The 26,962-nt window shown below is 46.9% G+C and overlaps 5 protein-coding genes across 5 annotated transcripts; 2 read left to right on the forward strand and 3 right to left on the reverse strand.

The window, feature by feature from the left end:
- The first annotated feature begins 2,716 nt into the window (after positions 1 to 2,716).
- LOC128268756 (neuropeptide-like precursor 1) lies at positions 2,717 to 18,133 on the forward strand. Its single transcript, XM_053005959.1, has 5 exons — positions 2,717 to 2,794; positions 10,892 to 11,585; positions 12,621 to 12,836; positions 12,956 to 13,265; positions 15,858 to 18,133. The coding sequence occupies exons 1-5, from the start codon at positions 2,717 to 2,719 to the stop codon at positions 16,213 to 16,215; spliced, it is 1,656 nt and encodes a 551-aa protein (XP_052861919.1). The 3' UTR covers positions 16,216 to 18,133.
- Positions 18,134 to 18,360: 227 nt separating this feature from the next.
- Positions 18,361 to 19,903, reverse strand: LOC128268757 (uncharacterized). Its single transcript, XM_053005960.1, has 3 exons — positions 19,652 to 19,903; positions 19,102 to 19,323; positions 18,361 to 19,036 (listed from the first exon to the last, which is right to left on the reverse strand). The coding sequence occupies exons 2-3, from the start codon at positions 19,162 to 19,164 to the stop codon at positions 18,617 to 18,619; spliced, it is 483 nt and encodes a 160-aa protein (XP_052861920.1). The 5' UTR covers positions 19,165 to 19,323; positions 19,652 to 19,903; the 3' UTR covers positions 18,361 to 18,616.
- Positions 19,904 to 20,895: 992 nt separating this feature from the next.
- LOC128278014 (uncharacterized) lies at positions 20,896 to 22,011 on the reverse strand. Its single transcript, XM_053016644.1, has 2 exons — positions 21,599 to 22,011; positions 20,896 to 21,530 (listed from the first exon to the last, which is right to left on the reverse strand). Exons 1-2 carry the CDS (start codon positions 21,969 to 21,971, stop codon positions 21,082 to 21,084), a joined length of 822 nt encoding a protein of 273 aa, XP_052872604.1. The 5' UTR covers positions 21,972 to 22,011; the 3' UTR covers positions 20,896 to 21,081.
- A 1,121-nt stretch (positions 22,012 to 23,132) lies between these two features.
- LOC128267452 (uncharacterized) lies at positions 23,133 to 24,265 on the reverse strand. Its single transcript, XM_053004283.1, has 2 exons — positions 23,939 to 24,265; positions 23,133 to 23,858 (listed from the first exon to the last, which is right to left on the reverse strand). The coding sequence occupies exons 1-2, from the start codon at positions 24,210 to 24,212 to the stop codon at positions 23,398 to 23,400; spliced, it is 735 nt and encodes a 244-aa protein (XP_052860243.1). The 5' UTR covers positions 24,213 to 24,265; the 3' UTR covers positions 23,133 to 23,397.
- Positions 24,266 to 25,545: 1,280 nt separating this feature from the next.
- On the forward strand, positions 25,546 to 26,620 carry LOC128268168 (uncharacterized). The gene is made up of 4 exons (XM_053005194.1): positions 25,546 to 25,728; positions 25,796 to 25,955; positions 26,024 to 26,394; positions 26,465 to 26,620. Exons 1-4 carry the CDS (start codon positions 25,546 to 25,548, stop codon positions 26,567 to 26,569), a joined length of 819 nt encoding a protein of 272 aa, XP_052861154.1. The 3' UTR covers positions 26,570 to 26,620.
- The last annotated feature ends 342 nt before the right edge of the window (positions 26,621 to 26,962 follow it).

The following is a 26,962-nucleotide window of genomic DNA, read 5'->3' on the forward strand; positions in this document are numbered from 1 at the left end:
AAAGTCCATGAAGCATTTACCGACTACACCACGCTCATTGGGCAGCTTATGGGTAAATGGTTCTCTTTCCGTTCAATTGTTCTAAACGTAGTTAGCATAGTTTAATAAATTAATTGTAGCATAGATAGAAAATATTCGGACGGTCGTACTTATGTGAGACATCACTCTATGCTTCGCAGCAAGTTAGATGAAATTTCTAATAAATGTATCTTTATTTGAGTTGAGTAGAGTATTTCAAACCTTCAAACTTTTTACGATTAATGGTGATCTGGGTTGGAAATGGTATCAGTAGGTTTATTTAATTATTGAGCATATGTGTGTGCTTAAAACAGAAATCAAGTTTAAATTATGAACATAGATTTTATTTTAATTACTTCAAATTAAGCCATTTCTGAGGTACTGTACATGCGCAAACGACAAATCTCGTCATTTCTACATCCTTTGTACTATAAGCTCGAGCGGATGGCTGCGTTCATTTTCTCTTCCGTCTTTTACCTCTTCTTTTAATTGATACGAAACATGATCCCCGTGGTAACATTTGCCATTCTCAGAAGCTTACGGTAGAACATATCTGCTGCATGGGCTGCTGGGTCCACTTCTCTAGTAAAGTTTATTACCAAGAGCTACATCAAAACGGATGCTTTTCAGGAGAATCTACGGTAGCCCAACTCACCAGCTCTTGTTCGATCAATCAGTTTCCTGTGAACTGATGCAAATGAACGGTTTAACACTTGTGCTACATCCCTACTGTTGGTAGGTGTTGGTGAATTCTTCAGTTCTATCCGTTCTTAGGGCGATTGCACGAGGCTGTTGATGCATTGCCGATCGTTTGTAAGACCAAAAGCTTGTGATTTAGCCAATAGTTCAGTCACCGTAGACGTTAAACAACAGCCATAAATATCCCTTGAAATTAATGAATTTGTTGTAACATCTTTGCTGAGTTTGTTAGAAAATGGCGCTAACCGACTGGTTACATTCAAGTTCGTGCCTATTCGTTGGTACCTTACCGTAGGGTCTAATTAATGGTTCTAATGTTGGCACAGATTCGAACTCGGGTTCGGCCAGCCGATTCCCAGTAACTCACCTCGCAGTGGTAGTGGTGGTGAGTAGCGAACGCGCACTGTTGCGCTCCAATTCGATTGCTCCACTCCGCTCGTCGGTCGTCTGTGTGCGAAGTTTGTTTGTGAATCGAGGTTCGGTCGGCGGACGAAGAACCAGGTTCGGGAACCACACGGGCCGGACCCAACCATTTCCCGACCATGAGTTTTGCAAATGGAGGCGCCCAGTACCTGAAGTCCCGGTGTGTGCCTGAAGTCCCGTAGAGTCGCCGTCGTGGCACTCTCGCGACGCGCCGTCCACGCCAGTGCACGGAGCGCACGCGCGCGTCCACGTTCGTCGGCTCATACGTTCATTCATTCACAGGCGTCTCGGACGCCTCGTCGGACGTCGGATATAAAAAGGATTGCCGAAACCTGCCGCTGGTCAGGCGATTCTGGTCGCAGCACTGAGCGTGACGTGTGAGAGAGCGGAGTGGAGTGTCCCGAGTCCCGGAGTCTTCCTTTTTGGCGGTACAGTGTGTTGCGTACTGCGTGCGTAGTGTGTGTGCGTGCGTGTGTGCTGCAGGTGGACGTTTTTTCAGCTTCCGGTGGTTTGGTCCGTGAAGGAAAGAGAAACATGAAGACGCGAGTGGTCACCAAGGACGTCACACTGACGCAGTCAGTCCACAATAGCTCACGGAACCACCGAGTAAAGTGTCACAATTGGTGCCGAATGGCCAGAAGCATTTACGCACATTCAGGACAGTGCGGGTGGTGCAAGGATGTGTTGAATGCTCCCTCTCCTACGGTAACTAGCACCTCTATGTGGACCATCGAAAGGACTCTCTGGGCGGGACTCGCGAAAAGAACGTTGACTCTACAAGTAGCGTGCACGAGCACCGACATTTTCGCAATCCCCAAATCAGCTTCAAGGATTTTTCACGTTCCACCGGAGCCGGGGTTCGGAATGTGCGAAGCATCGAAGAAATCGAACGCTACACGACATCTCACAGCCACCGGGCGAGTCCTGGCCGGGCGGTTACCATTGGAAACGGTGTGCCACACGGGGGGGCACACATACATAAATTGATTTTCCTTGCCATCTCCAGCAAGGCCGGCGAAGGACATTCCGTGGCGCTGGGTGGCGCGCCGCTGCGTGGCCCCCAGAATGGCTTATTTTGCGGTTGCCCTGCAGATTCTCCTGACACGTGTGTGTGTGTGTGTGTGTGCACGCAAGATGACTTTGATTGGAAATTGATTGTTGTTTTTCTTGCGCCTGGCTCCTCCGTCTCACGTTCACGCTATCTATCTCTCCCACCCTCTAAATATCTCTCTCTCTCTCTCTTTCGTTCTCGTTGGCAACATAACAGGTGTTTTTTGGGGATTGCAAAATTTGTTGGAATTTCTCCACTGACTGCGCCCGGTCCCAGTGTGTGTGCGCGTGTGTGTGTGTGTTTGGCCTAACATATCCCGGTACAGGGGCCCTCTTCCCGTGAACAGTGCGCCCAAGCTTCGAGCGGTTCGTAATACCCGGGGCGAGGATTAGTTGAATGGAAGCGTAAAATCGCGTGCCGCGAAGGAGAACGACAGGGAAATTGTGAATTTGTGAAACTGCAGACACCGAGTGGCGAGTGGCGAGTTGGAACCTGCTGAATCGAAACGAAATCGAAAAACGAATAATGGCCGGATACGCGATGCTTTTACCGCCGAAATGGCTTCTGAGGATTTCCATGCTGTTGTTCCTGTACCTTCACCATGTAAGTAGTACACCACGGGCTGGGGCCTGCCGGGTGATGAAAGGGAGATTACTGGGAGAGGAACTTGATTAGGCTTTTTGACCCCTCCGGTTTTTGTTGGTCGGATTTACACTTTTTTAAACCCGACATCCTTTCAATGGCGTTTAATGGTCGATGTAGCGCTACTTGCATCCAAATTTTACAACCAACAATCGCTTGGTATTGAATGGTTTTCTGGGTTCGTTGGACTTTTTACATTTTTTTGTCTTTACCGAAATTTTTAGTTGCTAAAATAAAATCAGGGTATCAATACAACCGTCACTAGTATTGGTTACGATGACAAAAAACGCCGAATACTTTCTCCCTGGTTCCAATTAGAAACCTATATTTAATCGAGTATTGAGCTGTTGGCGATAGAACACATTCAGGGTAACGAAATAAATGCCAAAACGAAATTCAAGACGCTAGAAACTCCCATCTGCGGGTGTTTAACCAAGTTTTACAGGCGCAGCACAGAGTATTACCATGTCGCAGCCTAATGAACATCTGAATCGAGCGAATTTTGTGGAGCACTCTCGTTGGATCCATTCAATTTTAAATAGTCATTAATCACCCGTACGCTAATTAATTTTCGTGGCTTTCTTCTTGGTGGGTAAATTGCGGTTGTAAATAAACGTATTGACTGTAACGTACTGTAATATGCTGTGTACCGAAAATATGTGAATAGCCGCTCGGTAGCTCGTTTTACAGGATTTGAACGGAATTTATAACAGACAGTAAGACTTTAACGGCTTTAACAAGCGTAAGAACAAGTAACACGAAGAATTCAACTACCGTTTGTGCTAAAGCAAGTTTTGCTTTAAGCTGTAGGTTTGCGCTTACCAAATGATTCCAATGTCATGTTAAAAGCTGGTGCAGTTGCCCGAATCTAACATTTGGTGGTTACAAAATTGTTTAGTAACTGGACGTCGCTTCTTACTACACTGCCACTGTCAAAATATAAAGTTCAAATTTGTTATAAAGCTAAGGTCACCTGTTGTCAGCCATTGTTGAGGTTGGACTGAGTTCGGCGGAAGTTTTAGCTTGTTCATTACTCAACGAATGTAAGCCAAAACTGCCCGCAAAGCAATCTTCAAAGACAACCGCTAGCAATCTGTGACTTGTCACGTCCGATTAGAGGTTCACCACCTAAGGCCTAAGGCCAGTGCAGTGTTCGTCTGAAAGTCCGGGTGGGAACTTGGTCCGCATCCACACGACATTTTCTTCAGAATAAAAGGCTAAAAGGAAGTAGTCCCGGCGACTGCTTTAACGTTCATCAGGTCTGCGGAGAAGGCGGTCAAGGATTGGTGAAAATGCAGTGCTTCTATTGTGTTGGAAGTGAATTTCTGTTCGTGTTCAATTAACAATTAAACAGTTGTTTGCAATCGTCCAACTACATCAGGTTCAAGTTGTACCAGACTAGTTGAAAGCTCTTCAAAACGACATAACTTTTGTTTTGGTACTCTAGAGGCACCCTCTCCAATGGGTAATGGTCCACTCCCGAGCGTAATTGAAATGTTCAAGTTGGTTTGCCACAGATTTATGCCCAGCCCGAAACGTCTACGGAAGGTCTTCGGTGGACCGCCTCCGGGAATCGCCACTTTGTCCAGACTTGCCGCCGCTCAGCTCTCCGTTTGGTCCGGATACCAATACACGCAGTTTATGGTTCGGATTGCGGCCCAAGAAGTGACCCAGAGTGTCGGGCCCGGGGATCCATGTAGAGGATTCGCGGCGGACGGCGTGTAGTAAAGATTCGCATTACACGGCCGCAAAATGTTGATTGGAAATCGGTCCCCGCACTCGCGGCTGCCGGCTGCCCCATTTCAAATGAACCGTACGAGGGGAGTTTATTGCATTCGGGCGCACCCTTAAATCGGATTGCCGGCCAAGTGGTTGTTTAGCGCTACCGAACCTTTGAACACATCGCGTGGGTGGGCCGTGTGTGGGCATGTGGGACCCTAGACAGGGACGCCGGCCTCACGGTTACTTTATTTTTCCATTTGAGCTCCGAATCCGAGGGCCGTTGGCGTGAACAGGATTGTGCAATTTGTCGATGGCAGCCAAAAGCCAAACGGTCGTCGTTTTTCAGGCGTAATGGGCAGTTTCCAATAACACGGTGGCGATGCTAATCAACTGAAAAGGGATGATGGCATATGTGGCAGATAAAATGCAAAAAAAGGAGGCGCAATGTTTATTCCCAAAAATGGCCTAATGGTGATATTGGAGGGCAAAGGTTAATAGTGGGTCCAATAATAATAGCTAATACATCATTGAACTCACACGGTTATGCATATCCTATTTTATTTGTTTTTAACAACTTAACATCGCTCGAACCGGAGTAAATCGATCGAGTCCTGTTAATCCGTGTGGTGGAATAAATCGTTCAGCAAATAATTCGCTGGCGCTCCGTTGGGAAATCCTATCAAAAGCTGTTATTTGCAACAATCAATTGCTTCAAATTTACGGTCATGGATGGTTAAATGCCATTGATGATAATATTCTGAGCATCGCCATCGTTGTTGGGGACAAATGATCCCTTGAGGCTATTTACTATATTATGTGCTATTCAATTGGTGCTGTACTCGTCGACCACGTCCGCTATGTGACGGTTTCCGCTATGTTACGTTTTATAATGCTTCTTTTCTATACATTGAGATACACAACAAATGTTGCAGTAAGTTTTATGCTAGAAATAATTTAAGCCAATCAGGAAGCAGCCTTTTCTATTGCCTTATAGGGCATCCTTAGCTCACGACTCATTTCGATGATGCCGACGCCGTTGTGGTAAAGACCAAGAACGTCATTGTGGAGTTTACAAACTTTCCCGACTTATGCGCATTGAATTTGCTCGTTAACGGATCCATACTTTACAAAAAGATTGTCAAACACACCCAAAAAATGGTAGCAGTTTCGGACGGTGACCTAGGAATAAAACAGGTGGCTTTGGTCGCTGCCTGGCTGACGACCGATCCCTTTTATGAGAATTTAAATTTATCAGGGTGAAATTTCAAATGGTTCCTAAATTCAAACGTTTATCGTTAACGTTATTCTACCATTGTTTATGGATGTCCAGAAAAGGTAATTACTACAGAATGCATTACTCACTTCACAAGTACTTCGTAAAACGATCTGAGTTTATTTGATTTGAATAGCTAAAAGTCACAGAACAGAACGTTCCATTTGATGGTGTATTATTCGAGACGCAACGAGAGAAAAGCTCGAGAAAGACAAGAAGTGACATTTTGAAATGCCAACGTTAACGTGGCAATGTTCTGCCGCCAGGAAAATCATTTGTTTTCACAAAAAATGGGCCGATTTCATGTTGGCGGGCCGAAAACGAAGCACATATCTGGATAAAGTGGAACGAAAAGTGTCGAGAAGCGACCGAAGGAACAGCCAGTTAAAGTTTCGACGTGTTTTGAGATTAATTACTGTTCACATAATTTCAATCAGTGTCCAGAGCCATTGTCCCGAGACATTCGTCCCGAGCAACAGTTGACCGACCGCATATCGCACGGTATCCGCCCAAAGCCGAACAAATCGGCTTCCACGACGCAATGTTCTTTTATTGCCGCAGATTATGGGCCGGCCATCAATCTTCTGTCCAATATCTATCTCCAGCGACAGGCTTCCGTCGCTCATTAGACGAAACAATATACTCGGAGAGGTCTCCCTTGCCGAAGACGGCACTGGCCGGGCGAAAAATAGCGGTGACACAGACAGTGCGGCGTGTCGAAAATTCGCAAACGATAAGCGGACGGTTCGGGGTGACATTTCACGAGCAACCAGCCAACCACTCGTGGACGTGGACGTGGACGTGGAGCGTGGAGCTCAGCAGCCTCGCCAGGAGCCGTTTGCTGTTTTCTCTGGTCCGTTGTCAGGATACACGGGGACCCGGGACAGACAGGATACGTCCCGTCTCCGGCGTAGGAAGCAAATAAAAATTATCGTCCTTCCGACCACAAACTTCATTATAGTAATCCGATTGCTGCGCAACCGGACCCGGGACGGTAGGGGCCGGATGAACTGTCCCCGCTTGCCGTGATTGAGAGGGATTTGTCGGAAATTTTGACAGGAATAAATTTTCTAATGAATTTCTGATCCGCACAAACTTAACATGCCCGTGCGCCCTGGAGCGTTCGATCGAACGGACAGGGACTCGTGCCATCGCATAACGGGGTGGAACAACGGCCACCGACATAAATCGGATAATGCGAGCCATCGATGGGGAAATTAAATCGCATGATGCGGATGGGATGTTGAAATTAATTAAAACTGTTTGATTGCGCCCTTCTCCGAAGCCCGAGTTCTTAAAAATGCCGGTGACCGTCAGCGTCGGCGATGGCAGATGGAAAAAAAGGAAGTGTTCGCATCACGAAACGATCAAGTTTTTGTCTGAGTTTAGTGTTCTTTCGTTACCCCTGTACGTTGTTTGCAGTTCTCAAAGGTGGAAAATAATATGCGTAGCCTCTCACACGCGGCACACAAAAAATGGAAACTCGACTAAGAAGTTCTCGACTGACTAAAAACATCAACAAATAAAAAGAAATAAAAGGAAGGAAGATTAAATCAACATTGTACGATTTGGAACGTAGAGTAGGTATAAACAATAGGGTCTGTAGCGCTAAAGGATCGTTTGAAGAAATATCCGTTCTTCTGCTTCCTATAAGACATTATTTTATTCCTGCTTCTTGTAGAATGGTACATCATTTTCTCTTCAAATTTTTTTGTTGGGAAGTTGAATACTAAAACGTTCAAGTGGTTGCCACATTGTTTTGCCGTTTGAACTCAATAACCATTAATTAATGTGCCATCTTCATTCCTTCGTAACTTATCGCATAATACTTATCCAGCTCACGTTCTTCGAGGTTCGTGCCACGTCACTTCTTCAATCTCACTTCAATCTTCAAACAATGATAAGGGAAAGTAACAAAAGGACAAAACTGCTTGATGGGTAGAAGCGTTTGTCAAAATAACTTCGTACCTTGCCTGGCGACGCCCGGGGATACTCTTCCAACGATGAAACGCCTGGGTGCTTGGGTCCTTTACGCTCACCGTCGAAGTGTTTCCTAAGTATGTTGGGAAGTGTAGAACACAAAAAGAGTAGCAATAATTTCCATCACGTTGACGTTTTTAACGTTCACTTGAAAGCGTAACCATTGGCGCATGCCACGCTGGAAAGTGCTCGCTTGGCTATTTTGCATTTTTTAATGAAAAAATGTCCTTTGCTCCGCGTTGAGAGGCAAGTGAAATGACGACGGCACGGCCGACGGTTTCATGCGTTCTTCTGGGAAGGACATTTTTGCTTTGAACAGTGTTTAGTATCCGTCAGATTCCTGAAACCCTCCCAATTTGTCTTTTGTTTGACAGCTTGGAGAATTTTTAGAAAGTTTAGGCTGCAAGATTATTAGTAGTAACCGTAATTTACAACCAAAAAATGAAACTTAAAATAGTTCCCAGTTGGCAGTTTAGCAATTTCGTTTCGAAACAAAAAACTAACCAACAACCTTTTTGCTAAACTGAAACTTTGATGCTAGTGAATGCAGATGGCATGGACTTGAGCATACGTGCTGGTGTTTATCTAGTAGAAACTTTGCGGGTATTTGAAATGAATCTTTTCCAATAACCACTTGTTTTAAATAAACAAAGGCAGTGCAACGAAATCCACACAAAAGATAAATAAAAACGGAAACGATTCATATCACTGGATAAACAATACCCAATCGAAAGGCACACGTTTATGGACTGCAGCTTTTCACATTGCCTCCAGCTCAACAGCGGCCAATGGGCAAACAATCGATCGCTGCAATCATGTTGGTTCCGCAGGACGATTTATTGCCACTGCACACTGGAATTCACAGGCCTGTTGTGTTATGCTACTCGATGTTTGCAAAGAGTCGCCGAGCTGCACCAGGTGCTGACCTCGTTTTATACGGGCCAACAAAAAAAAAGAGAGAGAGAGAGAGAGAGTAAGGGAAGGGAGTTATTTAGCAAACATCGTTTAAGCATTTAATGTTGCACGGATAACGGCAACCCCCGGCGGCGTTAAAGCAAGCCCCAGCCCCATTAGGCCCCAGGACGCATATGTGCCAGATGTGACTAAAAACGATCGTTATGAAGATTTCCAGAGACCCAGCATATCTGCTTGAATAATCATTTTTTCCCCTTGTTCGTAGTCGCCCGTTACATGAGGCTTTCCATTGAGTCATTCGCTATTTGCGATGGGTTTATGCTAATTGTTGTCTCGGTTTCCCGTTTTTGTTTTGCATTTCGATATCGAAAAAGTTCACACTGAAGAGTTATGCAACAAATAAGTGGATATAAGCCACGGATTCATTAGCCTACGAAGGGCACCGTGTGTGCGTGAGAGTTGACACAAAATTCAATTAGTCTATACATCGGTTGGTCCTGGCAAAAGTTGGCGCGACACAGACAGTTGCTCAGCAGCAAAAGCGTTTGGGGCTAGTACATTAGCCTTCGCAAATTGCCAGGCTTATGCGCAAAGTTGCTGGGAACGGGCTTCTGGGAAGCATCAGGAAACGCAAACTTCTCCGCCGCTCGATGGAATCAATTAATAGTTTGCATTTGTTTGTGGCCATTTGTAAGCTGCGTTCGCGAACTTTCAATGCTGCAAACGTTGGAATGATGTTTCATAATCGGGACGAATCGGGGACCCGGAGCAGCGAAGAAAGTTTTGTGTCCCAGGGCCGCCAGGTAGCCACCCTAGGTGGTTACAAAGTACTTTTGCTCAGATCTTCATAAAATGTCAGTGTGCCGCACGAATACGGCACGAAAACTTTCTGTCTTGACATTAAAACGATGACCTTTTTGGGTTGTTAGTTTTTTGTTTCGTCCTTTCCGAAAGAAATAAAAGGCCTTAAGCTACCGAAGGAAACGTGAGAACAAAAAAGCACAAAACAAGGATGCAAGTTGGCCGCATGAATGTGCGCCCTTCATTGACGGGTCCCATTTATGTACGTCATCTACAGGCTCCAAAAGATGGATAAGAGGCCTGCTAGTTTTCATTCGGCACGACTACCACACACACAGACACACAGACGCTGGCAGCAGCGGCATCATCCGTCACGGTCCGTCAGTGGGCAGGACTCGTTTGCGTCCGGGCGGCGCAGGCGATGGGTGGTGGAAGAGGCCGTGCTCAGAATGTAACATTTCGCCCTCCCCCCGCCCCAAGAGGATGGGCTATTTTTAGGCTCCGGCAATCTTGGTCGCAAGGTCAGCAAAGATTCCGCGCATATTGCCCCTTGGTGCTGACGTTCGACGGGCTTGTGGAGCCTTTTGGCTGGGAGACTGGAGCAGAAGAAAGTCCCTGCCGCTGCTTAAGCTTCGCGTTTTCTCCCGGTTCTAGAAATGACGATTAAGCTATTTGTGGAACCTCTTTTGGCTTCTGCGGCTTGAGTCGATGTGTGTACAGCCACATGGTCGCAACAAATCTCTAAACTATCGATTGTTTGTTGTATGCAAAATGTAGCTTAGCATCATTATTTCATTGATATGATTTCTATATTAATCGGTATTTTGCAAAAAAGTGTTAATTAATGTTAATCACTAATATGATAGTGGTAGTTGTTACACATTTCGTTTGTAACATTATAGACAGGTTTCTACAGTTTTTTAGAATCTTTTCCTCTAACTCTTGAGATTTCAATGAAAAATTAAATGAATATTAACGTAAAACTTGTTTAGTGTTAAACATAAACAGTATACCTAATTGTTTTATTGTTAATTGTTTTCATCAATCTGATAGGTGTTTTTTGGTTTCCTCACTCTGCTTTCTAAGCTCTAAGGTAGTTCTAAAACAGAATTGAACGGATCTTGTGGTTCGTTTATTCTACTTTATATTGATAAATAAGCAAAAAATACATCTAATAAGATGGAAATGTTTCTGGTCGATAAGTATTGTGACCAGAATTTCATCATGCTGTGATGCCATGTACTCCGCATTCTGCTCTGCTGAGAATATATACATATTTCCATGACAACATGTGGCCGTTTTGAATAAATTGATACCCAAATCCGGGCGGTTCGTTTCACCGATGTCTCCGTCTTGTCTTGTTACAGGTCAATGCACAGTACTATGAAGGGAGGCGATTAAAGCCCTGCGAACTGGAGTCGTTGCTGCGAGATCTGACCTACCCGGAGGAGGGCTACGAGATGCATGCAGCCGCCCTGCGCAACCAGCTGCGCCACATACTGGAGCACGAGCCGGGCGAGAGCTTCCAAAACCTGGACGAGAGCACCGAGGCAGTGGACAAGCGGTCCTACCGGGCCCTGCTGCGGGACGGTGCCGTGTTCGGCAAGCGCAACGTGGGAGCGCTGGCCCGGGCCGGCCTGCTCCGGAACCAGCCGGACCAGCTGAAGCGCAGCCTGGCCACGCTGGCCAAGAACGGGCAGCTACCGTCGCGGGACGCCGAATCGGAAGAGACGACCCCGGACGGCGAGTGGACCGACGAGAAGCGCTCCGTCGGGTCGGCCTTCAAGTCCGGCTACCTGCTCAGCGGCAAGCGGAACATCGCGTCCCTGGCCCGCAAGTACGAGCTGCCCGGCAAACGCAACATCCAGTCGCTGCTCCGCACCGGAATGCTGCCCTCGATTGCCCCGAAGCGCAACATGCAATCGCTGGCCCGCGGCAACGCCCTGCCCGAGTACAGCCACGCTGAGAAGCGCAACATCCAGACGCTGGTTCGCGACTGGAGCCTTCCGAAGCAGGCGAACAAGTTCACGGAGCAGTCGGGCTCGCCAACGGGCGACAACGGTAGGTGACAAACGATAGGCATGGCATTCACGGAACCGGGGAGCCTGGCGGATGCAAATGCTCGACATTCCAGCGAAAGCGTAAATTTATTTACAAATGCAACCACCAGAAGCGATGCCGGGAATTTACCGGTTTCATTTGACCAAAGTGCTGGAAAATGTTGCGAGAAGTTTCTCTGTGAAGTGGACGAAGGAGCTGGATGGCCCAGTGTTAGAGTGGAACGTTGAAAGTGCTTGGAGCCGCCTCTCACGAAGGTGCATTTGTTTCATCTGCAATCGTGTAATGTAATTGCACTTTCGGTTTTAATGTCTAACTAATGTCATTTTAAAATAAGAATCAACCCGGAATATTTATCCGAAACATGCAAACATTCCGGTATCAGAGCTGTCGGTACAAGACGATACGGTGCAAGATACAAGACGCCGACGAGAGGAAAACCGAATCTTGGCAAGGTCCACGAGGCAACGACCTCAGGAGTCAATTCACGTCACCTTCTGCGAGGGACGATCATTGTTTTTCGGTCCCTCAATCGAAATGTTTAATCCTTTACCGGCTACAAGCAGTCAAAATCGGCCCAAGCTCAAGTTGTTTATCATAGGGCAAGATACAGCCAACTCGTACGCGGCTTCTTCTTCATTTGCGAAGGGAAATGGGCCGATGATGCCGCCAGACCAAAATACGCACCAAACAGTCACTCGTTGTCGGTGCATTGACGTCTCTTGAACGATTTCGTAAATTTAAAAATGTTTACTAAATGTTTACAATTTCCAGAATGAAGTTTGACGTCTTAAAACGTCAAGTAATCGGTAGTTCCAAACATCCAAACACTTGATAGTATACAATTGAGCTATGAGTCTGTTTAGTTTTACACGTCCTTCTTGTTCAAATCTTCATGGATATACCGGATTTCGATTTCTCCAAGATTATCCTGGAGAAATCGGTTTTGTCAGTTATTGACTTTCCATTGAACTTCCCACGGGTTTTCGGGTAAATTGATCACCGTGTCACGCTGTTGTTCTGTTCACGAATTCGCAGAGAAACGCAACATCCAGGCGCTGAAGAACTCGCAGGGACACGGCCGCAAGAAGCGCGAACTGTACTACGACGAGCTGGAGGAGAGCAGCCCGGAGGTGCTGGAACCGGTGTACCAGACCGCTCCCCAGGACTACGAGGAGCTCGTCGAGGCGATTGCCCAAACGTACCCGCTCTACAGCCGCGCGGACAACCACCTGGAGGAGAAACGCTTCCTCGGTAAGTCGCGGTCCGAGTTGCGGCGCCAAACGCGCGAATGTCTCGCCCCGTCTCGAAAGGGGAGGGAATCCAATTTACGAATTATTGTATTTTTACGCCACGGTCCGTGCCGTGACCAGGGTCGCTCGCCAGAAGTGGAGCCTTGAATCGGTTCCATCGGTACCACACGAAACGGCAGTACCCTTGGAGTACGGCCCGTTACGGCGACGACGACGACGACGGCGACGACGGCGGTGAACAAGCGGAAGGTGACGAGAGCGAGAGCGGTTGGGCCTTCGCTGACCGCGGCGGCGGCGGCGGCGAGGATGCCGATCGGAGCCTGCGGGCCGCCCCGACCAAGCGCCATATTGCCTCGATAGTCCGCTCCGGCTGGGCGCCATCGTTCCGGCCGTCCCGGGGCAACCGCTTCAGCCGGGCCGGAAGGGCGAGGTCTCAAATAGTAGGAAGTTGAAGCGGTTCATTGTTTGTAGATGTTCTATCAAAGGAATGAGATGGATGATGATGATGTTTGGTTTCGTGTTCTTCACGTTCTTCATGGGCCTCTCTCTCTCTTCCCACACCCTCAACCCTCCTAGTGTTTCCTGCTCGGAACGGCACGCATTCCGGGCTTTCGATTTTGATGTGCCTGCTCTTCCCTAGCTGTTTCGGTGGATGATGGGCGTCCCGCTTCGGGACCGCTGCTGGCATGATTGTGCCCTTTGGTTTGGCTCCCAACCACCTCCCGATCACCGTGCTCCAATAGATAGACCTACCCCTATATGCCCTATTTGTGTGTTTGTGTGTGTCGGTGTAAGGACTTGCGCTGTTCCCGTAGCATCCCCCCTTTCGATCGATTACCTCACTGTACACTGCACCACCAGCGGAGCACATTTTCCACATTGCTGTACAAATCTACCCGACCCGACACCTGAATTGCTCTCTTTTAACTCTTCCCTTCCCGCCTTGTTGCATTGTGCATTTAACTGCTCCTGCTGATGAGGGCAATTAACCTTCCACACAGTTACTTCACTTGCGCGTGTGCAAATGTTTGCATGTTTGCGGTTCATTCATGGTGCCCCAATACGGAGGATGGGATGAGGGTGCCTACCAAAAACCTCTTCGGACTTCCGTTTACACCGGATGTTTTTACTGTTTAAGCTGTTTTGTTTTGAGGTGTACTGTTTCCTCTTTTTCTGTTTCGCTGCACTTTGCCATAGAGGTTCCTATTGGTTACGGAAAACTAAGTGGCCACTAGTTTCGTAGCCAATAGGTTGCCTTTATCGACACAGTGTTTGCTTATTTCGTTTTCAACTACTGTCTTTTTTTGTAAGTTATCTTTATATTGATATGTTACCTTTCTTTGTTTGGTTCTTTTGTATTATGGTCTTGTTCTTTAGTTTTAATTTTTTGGTTTCAACGGAATTGATGTTTACTCTATTTATGTTTACGTGTTGCTTGTTGCTTTGTATTTATAAAATACAAAAAAAAAATTCAAGCTCTCAATCTTTATTCAAAGCGCTCAATAATTAGTGAAATTAAATTAAAAACATGGAAAACAAAGAATTCAAACAGAAACTGAAATTCCAATCAAGATTAGGGGCACATTGCTCAACATACTAGTTGAGCATTAATGTCAAACACATCAATGAAGTGATGAATGAGTTTTAAATAATTTGAGGAATTTATATTCCAAATTCCATGTAAAAGAAAAGTCCAATTAACGAGATACACGATCGAGCAATTGAAATTCTTATATCGAGCACTTTTTCCTCGTATACTTTTCCTCATTTATGAGGTCTGTATTGGGGTTTTTTGTTGGCACCCTCTTCTATCTCGTTTGAATGTCCATCTGTCCATTTTCTCTTGCTCTCTCTCTCTCCCTCTCTTTCTCTCTCTCTATCTCTCTCTCTGCTTACCACCAAAGCTCAGTTTGAAGTCTCACTGCGACTCTGTTAGAACATCCTTTCGAAACACTGTACCGTAACTTCGACTGCGGCGAGGCGATATGGCACCGAGGTCGCAAACGAGGTCGCACTCGTTTAACCGTTCACATGAAAGAAAACTAACAATTTGACACATGTCAAACGGGTCGACGGATGCGTTAGATTTGAAACAGTGAAAGAATTTTGAAGAACACTTAATAAATTTTCGTTTACGTCGAGATTCAAACGAAAAATTGTCAAGAACATGTAAACCTGTTTCAAAACTCTCAAAGCTGCACACCTAGCGCATCTCCAGACCTTCACCCTAGACTAGAAACACTTGACCGTGAACCGTGCTGTGTGTTCATTCGGATGTTAAGCGAACGCGATCTACTGTTGGCCGGTGGGTCTTCTGTACGATCCACGCGTCCGATAACAAACCCACTATCTCCTGCAAGCTGCAAACGCATATATTGACACAAAACTGTTTTTGTTCTCCCTTTTTTTCCTACGGCCCACACTCTCGTTACAAAAAATAAAATGAAACAATTCGTAACAATCACGAACGAAAAACAAAAACAAAACCAAAAACACAGCACGCACGCGAAGCAGGTGAACATCTATTCCGTTTTTCCTAGAATGAACGAGTTTTGCCTTTTGTGACTGTACTACATCGTTAGCGGCTTTTTGTTGTCACTGAAGTAGCGATCATCGAAGTTGTGACCCTTTCATATTCGTTGTAGGATCAGCGGGTCATGTTGCATGTTGGCGAAGCGTGTTACTCGTTACCAAACCTTTCTTTTTTACGGTCTTGGTTCATCCGACTAAACGTCTTTCGCTGTTTTGCATTCGTTTGTATCATCTTCTTCTTCCAAGTAGTCTTTTTGTCAGATACTCTCAAACTTCTCGTTTTTTCATGTTTTTGGTTTTTGTTGGGACACGTTGTTGTTGTTGTTGTTGATTAGCTCTCAACTCTAACTGCATGTCTTTTTTGCACCTATTGTTAATTCCGGTTATTAATGTTCCGGTTCGGTTCGATCGCCGATCGGTCTTTGCCTAGCTTTGTCCAGTTTAGATCCATTTGATTCCCGTTTTTTTTCTTTTCGGTCACTCCGTGTAGGTCGAATTTTACTCCCGACCCGAGCTACTACGACAACCAACCAGCGGCGTATGTAGACAGTGCTTTAATGGATTCCGGAGCGGCGTCGGCTGGGGAGTTTCCGGGATACGGGAGTCCGCGTGGGGGGCCACGCCGCCCAGAATTGCCGCACTACACTGGCGAGGGCTCCGCGAGTCGTCCCACCTACCCACGCGAAGAGTACGTTAGTGAGCGGGTCAACCCGTTCTACACCGACGACGAGTTCCGCTGCGCCAGCCGGCTGCGTAAGCTGCTGTACTACCTGAAGAAGCAGTACTACATGGACAACCGGTACATACAGGCCGTCTACGGGCGCGGCCCTGGCGGGCTCTACCAGTAAACTCTCCCAGGCACGCGGCGTTGACATTGGAATCGGTTGGCAGCTTATCGCGGTTCCTCTACAGTGTTATCGACTTACCTTAGTTTTGTACTCTCGTCCCGCCCGAACTGCTAGTGAACTGACAGGTTTTAAACAGTGAAACGTACTGCTCCATTAACACCGGAAGAGTCCGGTCCAAAGACAGACACACCCAGAAGGAAGTGCTTCCCGTTTTCTGCCGAGACCACGACTAAATATCTAATACTCTCATATCTGTTTGCTCATATCAAGTAGTAAAACCGCGCCGATAGGTGGGTGCTGGGTTTGCCTCGGGACAGCCGGGAGGAGCCTAGGAGCGGAGCGTATTATACACGGAGAACCACCGCCGGTGGACCGCAGGTGGCCAAGCTTAGAACCTATAATCAAACACTCTCAATATCTCGGCGCTACTTTTTAAGCGATTTCTAAGATAAGTCCCGTGGCCCATCTACATACCCATACTTTGAGTAAGGCAGCGTAAGGAACCCCCACGGACACCACCAGACGACGGCATTTTCCCCCCGGGAGCGTACGCAAAAACTAGAGATTCTTTTTGAGCCTGTCACCAGAACGGCTACCGCAGAACCGACCGCCGACCGACAGACCCAGCATCTGAGACGCCACGGAGGGTGATTTTTTGATTCCAAGCCTCGTGAGTGTGTCGTCGGTGTTTGGTGAATCACCTCACCGAAATCACACTCGTAGTCAATGTAAATGTCACAGTGGGAAACGGAAAAAAAGGAAATAAAACCGGATCATCAGGACCCTTCTTTTTACCAGCAACACACGGAGACGCAGGAGATACGTAGGAGTCAGGTCCCGGGACGGGGGCGATGCAGATTCACCGGTTGGTGGTGGTCCGCTTCGGCATTCTGCGGTAGACGTTGTCCAAGGAACTGCTCCCGGGGGGGAAATGTGCGGCCCTTCGGTGCCCCCCAAAAGTGTATAGATTTTAAAAGTGTACCCCTATTCCTGACATTTTATCCACACATTACAAGTGAACGAGGGGCATGCTAGGTGACTTTAATATAAATATATATATATATACATATACTTCATAGCATTCCCTGTACATCAGCAAGGGAGTAGTAGGTGACTACCGATTACCGTTTCTGGAAACCGATCAGACAATAACCAGTTTTGACCCCCAAAATTAGGCCGCTCCAGGCCGCCGCTGGGTGGTGTTTGTTTTTTTCTAAACTTTACTCTCACACACGGACACATCGAAGGACACTTCCGCAGGTGTCGCAGGCGCCTGATCGCGAGTCGCAAGATGGTAGTTGTGTAAGGATGGTCGATCCGCGGTGTGGAGTGGAGACACATTTTGATATCGATGTTACACACCCAACGCGAAGCACAATACATTGACAATAAACAACAGAAAGGAGATAAGATTGTTGAACAAGCAACCAAAAAAAACAACCAATGCACACTGTTAAGCTCGAGCACACGAATATGGAAGAGTTAGAGAGACAATAAGTAGAGGTACTAGCTAGTGGCAGGGTACCATTAAAAAAAATCGGGACAATAAGAAACTATGGAACTAACCAACAACAATTACTGCAATTCGGACAATATCAATCGGCCGCCAACGGGGAGGTCCTGTGGCGTCACAGCACGCGAAGAATAACTAATATGCTTAAGTCACACAACTGGTAAAGGGTACTGAGTAGACTTTTATGCGGTGCAAACGAGACAATAAAACCGAGAAAAAGGGGGGCAGCCAAAGCATGCACACATCCATGCGGAGAGGTATCAGCTTGAAAAAACTTTCGCTGTGTTGGTGTGTGTTTTTATCCTTCGCCCTTCGCCATTAGTGGCTACCAAAAAAAAAAACTACCATTTGAGTGATCGTATGTGGACCACATATGACTCCTCGAGTGTACATCTTTTAATGAACTGTATTTATCAAACAAAAACACACACACACACACACACACACACTTAATTGCCTATCCGTTTCGATAACCCTTTCCGGCGAGACCCCAGGAGTACCCTCAGTCCTGCGGGGGTCTTTGCGTGGCTGAATTAAGTCCCGTTGAGCGAACGGCCCCCCAAAAACCCAAGAAGGATCATGTATTATCAAAAACATATACTATATATACTTATATACTTATATACATTATAAATATAAAGAAAGGACAACACTTTGCTGATTGTATTTATCGAACCCTCTTCCTCCCTAACGATCTGTGCAAAAGGAATGAAAATAAACCAACATTACAACAACCCTCACAGCAGCATTTGAAATAAAGGTAACGCAACATGAACGCAGAACAGTAACAACCCCGTGGGGCCCGTGTGCCGTGAGCAGAGCTTTGTTTTATTTCGGGTCCAGGTTCAATGGGAACCCTTCAGCCTCAACATTCCGGGAGCCCTCCTTCTAGTTGGCCGCCACGGTGGTCGGCTTCGGAGTGGTGTTCCGGATACTGGCGGTCCCGTTCGTCGTCGTAACGGCTCCGACGGTGGCCGTCGTCACGGTGGGCAGTGTCCCGGCCGCTTCATCGCTCTCCGGCATCGCTCCTACCGGTGGTGCCACCGACCATCGGCGATTGGGGTTCGAATCCTCGGCTGACTCGTCCGAGTCATCGGCCACCGGCGGAAGTCCCCGACCGAGCGAGATCGAGGGTGCCTTGTTCGCTCCGTTGCCACCGATCCAATCGACCATGGACGGGTTGTTGTTGCCGGATGCGCTGACGATGCTCACCAGCCGGTTGTTGTTGTTTTCGCCGGGAAAATTAATCGTAATGTCGCTTCCGTTTGCAACCAGCACCAGCACCGGAGCGCTTCCGGTCGCCTGAACCTGTGTGGACGACGGGGCGGGAGTCGTTATAATTGTGCCAGGGCGTAAGTTGTTCCAGCTACTACCAGCAGGTGGCAGACGGCGACCAGCAGTGCCGGGCTTCCGGCACCGAACGCAGAACGTAGCATCTTCTCCTGTACTTCCGGTCCGGAATGCTTTCAGCCTCTCCGATGTCGGACCAGTACCGCGGGGGACGCACTTCCTGACACTGCCGCTAGCGGTGCAACACTGTTGACTGCACACAGCACGCGCATCTCTCACAGCAACCGATAAGGCACAGGGGCCGGCTATTTAAATAGTTTCTACATTATCTCCGAGGTGTTGGCCGAGTGAATTTGATGTTGGAGAGCAACTAACGGAAGCAATCGGAGACAGTAGTGCACAGTAACGGTGCGCCACCCCCCACCAGTTGTGAGGGGCTTAGGGCCCCATTTTACGGCCCGGGGAATAAAATGATGCATACGGCAAGTAGTTCGATTGTAAAAGCGTTTTCCGGGGCTCTCTATTGCGCCTTAGAGTGCCGCATTTTGTAGTCGAACGTGGTGAACGTTACTCACGCGCGGCTAAGGATGGTTGAGGAACTCTATAAGACTTGTTGCCAGGGGGCAAACTTACCGTAAAACTTCTGGAAGGACAGCTTCTTTGGTCCTTTTTATGGCTCTGCTTTGTGTTCCTATGACTTACTGTTTTTAAACTAGTTTTTATAGCAATTTCTTTACACTTTAGACTTGAATTTTACGCAGTACACCAAACAAGGTTCACTAATGCGGACTGGGTGATGAAAATTCGAAAATCCTTGATATACTCATATAAAATTGGCGGTATTTGGATAGAAGGGATAGGGATTTTGTTCGCGATCTCGGAATCCTTCTTGATTTATCCCGCAGTATGAACATCTTACCTCTAAGGTTCCAACACAACATGGACTTATCTTTAGAATGACCAACTGTGTTATGACTTATTATTGTAGTCAGGTAAGATTGAGGACCGAGAGAAAGGTATTGTTGAGGATTCTAGTGTCCTTACTCTGCCCGCTGGATCTACCGCATCAAAAACATCCAGATAAAATGCGTCAGATTCGCTGACAATGTCAAAGCTGAAGTTAATCAGCTTATTGCTCTTGAATTCTTCACAGCATTGCATCTCGCAAAGATAAGCGCTCATCAAGATATGTTTTGATTTATGCCGTTATGCTTGGCATAGTCCCGTGCCAATGTGACGAGCTAACTCAGTCGTAGAACGCAGAAAATAACATCAATATTCCGCGAAATACAGCATTCTTTCAAACACTTGCTTCTATTGAGAGATGTTAAGCTATCGTGAAGCAAAACACTAGAATATCTGTGGGAAAAGTAAATGACGTGAAATACTTCACCGTAATTGGGGATGAAGTTTCCGCGCTACTGATCGGAGGTGCTGTGCCAAATCTCAAAACAGTAGGCTCGAAGCTTCAAACTTCGAGACTAGAATATGCTGAAATGTCTATTCTTATTTTGCTACCACTCGTCCCATCGTCGTCGATTTTAAGTTTAATTTCAGTTTAACTGTCATCGTGTTGATGATCATTGTCATCAACAACATTGTCCCGCTAGTGTACTAATATAATAATTGTCCCGACTCAAGTTATCTTCTAGTGGCTCTATTAAGCTGGATGGATTGTAAATTAAATTGTATTCAAAGCATTAAAATGAAGCCTGATAAAAGCATTTTCAACTAAATTGGGAACTGTGTACTGAAGGCACTGAAATTGAAGTTAGACGAACCCTAACTCCGAGACAATACTGAATAGAAATCTGAAAAATATTTTCTGATTTCTTAAACTTTCTTTCTAATTTGAAGAAAATACGCTTCATTTTCAATGGTTTGTCTCATAGTTTAATTACAACACTAAAACGTATGTGCACACACGAAACGTATGTGCACTTCGTGAAAATGGGTGATCAAAATTTATTTTATCGTATTGAGGAGCTCCTCAAAAAACTAGGTGAGGCGTTCAATGTAAGGACTTTACGGCCGCCAGAAGTCTGCTGCATTTCCTGGGCAGCTTAACTGCAGAACCGCAGAGTGGCGTTGTATGTTAGGCCCGTCGGGCAGTGCACCAGGTTGTACCGCAAGCGCCTGTTGGCCCAGAAGCACTGGAAGTAAGTGGCCGGGTCGTTGCTGTTGGGGAAGTTGCCCTGGGCCGGGCACACGTACACGCACTCGCCGAAGCTGGATCCCGTGGCGAAGGTGAAGCGGGCCCGATCCGGGCACTTGAACATGATCGGAGCCAGTCCGGTGCCGTCGCAGAACCCGTAGAAGCGCAGTGAGTTACCGTACCGGACGTGGCCGACGAAGTTGGCCGCACAGCGTAGGGTTACGCAGCGGGAGAATACATTCTCGAATGCACACAGCTCCACCGCCGGGTTGAAGACGTATCCGCTGGGGCAGGTGTAGATCGATGAGCTGGCCCCCGTACTCAGGCAGCCGTGATAGATGCGGCAATTGCTAGCATCTAATTTGGGGAGTGGTGGAGTGGACATGAACCGCACGATTCACGGAGTCAGGACCCACAGGACGTACCTGGAAATTTGCCCACAGCCGAGCAGGTGACGGGAGCGTTCGCGGCCGGATCACTGCACACGGTCGGGATCGGCTCGGTGGAGCAGCGATCCGAGGTGGTACCGTAGTTACAGTATGGCTGGTCGGTTGGGCAAACCACCGTCACATCCTGGCCGGGGGTGGTGCCCAAACACACTCGGATGCTGCTGCACGAGGCACACACGATTTGCTTCGTTCCATCGCAGACCCCGGTAATGGTGGCGGCCCTCAGCTGGGGTACACTGGCGTTCGCTAGCGTCCCGGGAACTCCTGGGACTTCCGACTCCAGGTCCGCATGGCCGAGCGTGACCACAGCCAGCAGCACGATGACTAGCAGCGCTGCAACAGATACCATTTCGAGTGTCACTAGTCGCGACGATTACTTGCGGCCTCGCTTATAATGCCTGCTCCGTTGTTGTTCGGAATCAGTAGCACCCGGTGCAGAAGTTAATCCTGTTTTCATGGAACTCCTGGCAAGAGTTTACCTTTTTGCCCTGTTTTGCCTATCTCTAAACGCAGCAATTAGTCTTATCGGTCTTTTACGGCATCAGCTGTTGCACTGGGGAGATAAAGTTGTACGATTCCCAGCGGTGTTGGCAATTCATTTCCGGCATATACCCGCATCTAGCCATACATCTTTACTGTGGTCTCTTATCGCCGAGCAGTTGCGCTTCTTGCGGGTGTTTTCTAGAATTTGAACAGTTTAAGCATCTGTGTTTGAATATGGTTTGTAATTGGACGACCTCCAAAGGTTACTTCTAAGTTATTTGTCGTTGAAAGCAGGATAACTACTAGACTTATAGTGGTAATTTAATTAAAAGTTTTATAAGTTTTCGTATGATTTTTTATCAACCGCGATCAAGGTCAGATATAAAGAAATCAACCCAGCAAATTCATAAATTTAAAAAATCAAGGATAATGATTTGGACATTACCCATTAGGGATTTACATAGGATGGTAGTTTCTCATACAATTTGCATGGAGTTTTTTAACTGACGCAGCAGAATATTATTATTCTTGAATATTCCATTATTCATTTATGTTTCATTCAGCCCTTCTACTGGTTACATTTCCTGTGTAGCCTTTTGAGAAGAATACAAATTTCGTTAAAAAACCCATAAAACTAAATAAACGTTACACAAAAATGATGCTCTCTACCTAATTACAGTACATGTGATGCAATGCAGAAATTTGTTCGAAACGTCCCAACAACATTGTTACTTACCTTTTACGCACGGAGGATTTCGACCGTCCCGTTTCGTTTGCGCTGCCTCATCCGTGTATTTTGTTGTTGTCAGTTAAAGTAGCGGTACATCAATGTGAACACAACTGAACATTATTTTTGTACATGGAATCTGGCTGCTTAACCAACTGTGAACTGAAAGGCACGAAACTGAAACAGTTCGACACATTGTTGACCGTGGCCATTAAAAATCATGTCCCCTCATGTTCGGAGCAATTGTTAAACATTTCGCGGGGCAGATGTCGCGGTGAATGAAAGTAAACCAGAACAAAGTATGATGCGCTCAACGCAAAATTTATATATATATAATTTAATTCTTTTCTATCGACAAAATTCGTTCTTGTTCGTAAGTATTATTGGAAAATAATAAAACTCGTTAGCTTTTGCCTTTTTATACACATCGTCTGTATATCAGCAAAAACATTTAAAAAAACTACTCTTAATAATTACAGTAGTAACCAGGAAAACGTAACAAAAACGAGTTTAGGAGAAATCCTTGTTTCAACGTATTGGCCAGTACAGTGGTGATGCACTCCTTCTACTGAGCCCTCACGCAGTACCGCAAGGTTTGATTGAACACCGTATTTTGCGGGCAATCCACCTCGGTGTAGACGATACGGCCATTCAGCAGGTAGCACTGGAAGTAGCTGCTGGGATTGTTGCTGTTCGGATAGTTGCCCTGCCCGGAGCACGTATAGACGCACTCGCCGAAGCGGGTGCTCGACGCGAAGAACGTAAAAAAGGACTGGTTCGGGCACTTCAGGACCTGCGTAGGACGATTCGTGCCATCGCATACGACGTAGTACTGGCGAGTGGTGCCGTAAAGGACATAGGCGGGTTCCCCGGCCGGGCACGTTACGGTCACACAGTTGGCCGCCGACACCTGACGGATGCAGCCAGCTGACGCAATGCTGAAAACGTATCCCGGCGGACAGTTGTAGATGCTGGAAGCTTCGCCAACGGCCAGACACACATGGTAGTTGTTACAGTTGTTGGGATCTGCAGAAGAGACACTTTGCGGTGAGTCTGAAGTGGAAAACTTTGCCGAGCTGGCCGCGAAGGACGAGCACACCACAAACCGGGCAGGACTCCGGTAGCTCTGCACGTGAACGAGGTGCTGGCCGTTGATTGAAGACAAACAGCAGACGGCGTGGGACCGCACCGGTCGGAGGAGGTGCTTTCGATGCAGTAGAGACCGGCACCGCAATTAATGGTGGGGTTGACTTCGACACCATTGATGCACGGCTTCCGGGAGGTGCACGAGTCACAGATGAACGATTTCACGCCGTCACACTCTTTCTTGACGAACTCTCTGGTGCTTACGCTAAGGTTCGGGGTTTGTCCGTAGGTCATGGCCTGGTACAGTGCCGTTACAGCACCTAGTAAGAGTAACACTACCGTGAGCTGCATCATGAAGAACTGCAACGAGCCTGGCCCGGATTGCATTTAAATAGCGTTCCGACGCAACCGAGAACTGCAATATGGGTCACGTTAGTTTCGTCGAATTAGATAAACCGAGGATGCAGTTTTCACGATACTCAAGAGAATAGACCGAGAGAGAGAGAGAGACAGGGGAAAGGGAGAGATCACAGATCGTAAGAACTGCAGCGTTCCCGTATCTTTCGCAAATATCTGGTATCTGCGTCACATGGCGATTATAAGTTGGAATTTGTTTGACCATAGTACTATAGGGTTTGTTTTGATCTCGAAAAACTGTAAATATTGAATTTTGACGTTTTTTCGGGATAAATGTTTGCATGAAAAGCATCTTCCATGATCTTTCCAATAGAAACGTAGCCAACAGACCAGATACCCTATTGGAACCTATCCAACGGAAGGTGTGGACCAATTTCGGCCCAGAAACACCCCCAAAGGGACCGACCCCCAATGGGACATCCGACTATAAAACAGGGGAGTGGAGGGATTGTTTAAACTAGCGGGACCCACATGCTTATCGATGACTGAGTTAGACGACGCGTGCAGCCCTTATGTACCATTGCTTTCATGGTAAGCTCATAAAACGCTCACTGGAGACTGAACTGGTTGAAGGTATCGAGTTCAAGGTAGTAACCGCAGCGGGGTACTGACTCAGCCAAGCATGGCGTAACTTAAAACTCACGAGGCGGGTATCTGACACATATTGGACTGAAGAAGCAGACCTGGACTCGATTAGGCATACTATCTATCTAATAAATGACTGCATCCTCAATTCCGAAGGGTTCCACACTTTTGAAATTCAAAAAAGATGACAACGAACCCTCCAGGATCATAATGCCAAATACGTATCATAAGTAGGACAAGAATTGGCAAACACTTTAACCTTGAGTTCTAACCTTCAGCACATGGCTATGCATTTGATATCAGGCTTATTATCTCATCGCGGTAACTTCCTGGGTAAGAGGTTCCTAGAACGCAACCAATTATGGCTACTAAGTGCCGAAAGTAGTCGAATAATTCAGTTGAGGTTAAGGTGAGTCCCCTTCTTCCCCGATAGCGGGAAGACGCTGCGGGTGTGCATCTTATCTTATCTGGTAAATACCATTGCATAGTAAAATTTTCGCCGAAAGTCACAGCACCACGTAGCGGCGAGGGTGTACTTTTGGGCAGAACTTCCCGAAAACGGTGAACGATATAAAAACGACGTTGGTGCTGGATAAACCAACGTTTTGCTCAGCCAGCCTCCAACATGAAGGGTGTCGGGTACGCAGTGGTGCTCTGTGCGTTGGCGGCCGTACAGGTAAAGGCTGCCGGTGACGTGTCCCTTGAGGTACCGAAAAAAAGGGCTGCATTTGAACCCGCCAGTGGAGACACGGCTGCGGAAAAATGCACCGGAGATCGCATCGTCTGTGGATCTTGTACGAGCGTAATGGTAAGGCCCGGGAAACGGAGAAGTAGTGTTCCGAAAGATCCTCAAGTTCATCATCTTCCCTGTGCAGGTGTGCAGCTACGGAAAAGAAAATGTCGGTGGGTATGAGTGTTCTTCGGTCGATACGTCTCGTCCGTACTGCACTGGCAAAGGAGTCTGTTCGGTCACGGTGAATGCTGCGTGCGAAACGGAGAGTGAACTGTGTCCCGCCGGCAATCTAGCCTACCCAGGTATGGGAAACCTCCTTCAGTTCGCTCCTCAGTACCGGAACCTCAACAATTCTTGCCGTTTGTTACAGATCCTGCCAACTGCAGCGAGGCGGTCTTCTGTGACGCGAGCAAGAAAACAGTCAAAATGTCAAGTCCCACATCGAACTATGTGTTTAACTTCACGGCCCAGTCGTGGTCACTGAAGAAGACCGCCGCCGACTGTTTCCAGGTCAACTGTAATGCTGCCGGCCAGCTGAACAAGTGGTACGCGTACAAGCCTGACCCCCGGCTGAGCATATTCTGCGGCACTTCGGGGCCAATGATATTCGAGTGTGGAGAGAATGAGGTGTTCGTCGAGGGCAAGAAAGCCTGCGAGTTTGCCTGCTCCAAAAGCGGCAACTTTGCCTATCCGGGCGATACTTCGCGCTACTACATGTGTCTGCCTACCGCTACCGGAGGGGTGAGTGTGGACTCCGATGCCATTCGGCTAACAGAACTTATGACGCATATATTTACCTATTCCCTATTAGTTCCAACTATTCGAGCAGTCCTGTCTTCCTGGGTTGGAGTTCGATGACACGAAGCACATGTGTGTTGTACCTGCCCCAATGATCCCTGGTAATAGTGCCTCTTAATAGTGGATTCAAGAGTGGACACAGAGTCGCTGCAATGTTATTGTACGACTTATCTGAGGATTTGTATTTGTTTGTTCCAAAGAAGGATTGTAATGAAAGGAGAAAGCTTTTGTCAATAAACAAATAATTTGTCTGTTGAATTTATCAAACAAAAGGTGGTTAATGTTACATAATGTAAGCTTCATAAATCAGTTTTTGTGTTTCCAAACGGCTACGTGTTTTTATCATATTTTATCGTAGTTGAATTATATTTCATGGCTTTTGTTTATATAAATACAGTTCTTTCCGTTCCTCTAAGAAAAAAAGAGCTTCAGTTTAGTATTGTTGCGGTCTGTTACTTATTGATGTATTTTATACTTTCACAATAACTTCTACAGATAATTCGAAGAACAT

The sequence above is a fragment of the Anopheles cruzii genome, chromosome 2, assembly GCF_943734635.1.
Source record: "Anopheles cruzii chromosome 2, idAnoCruzAS_RS32_06, whole genome shotgun sequence".
Lineage (NCBI taxonomy): Eukaryota > Metazoa > Arthropoda > Insecta > Diptera > Culicidae > Anopheles > Anopheles cruzii.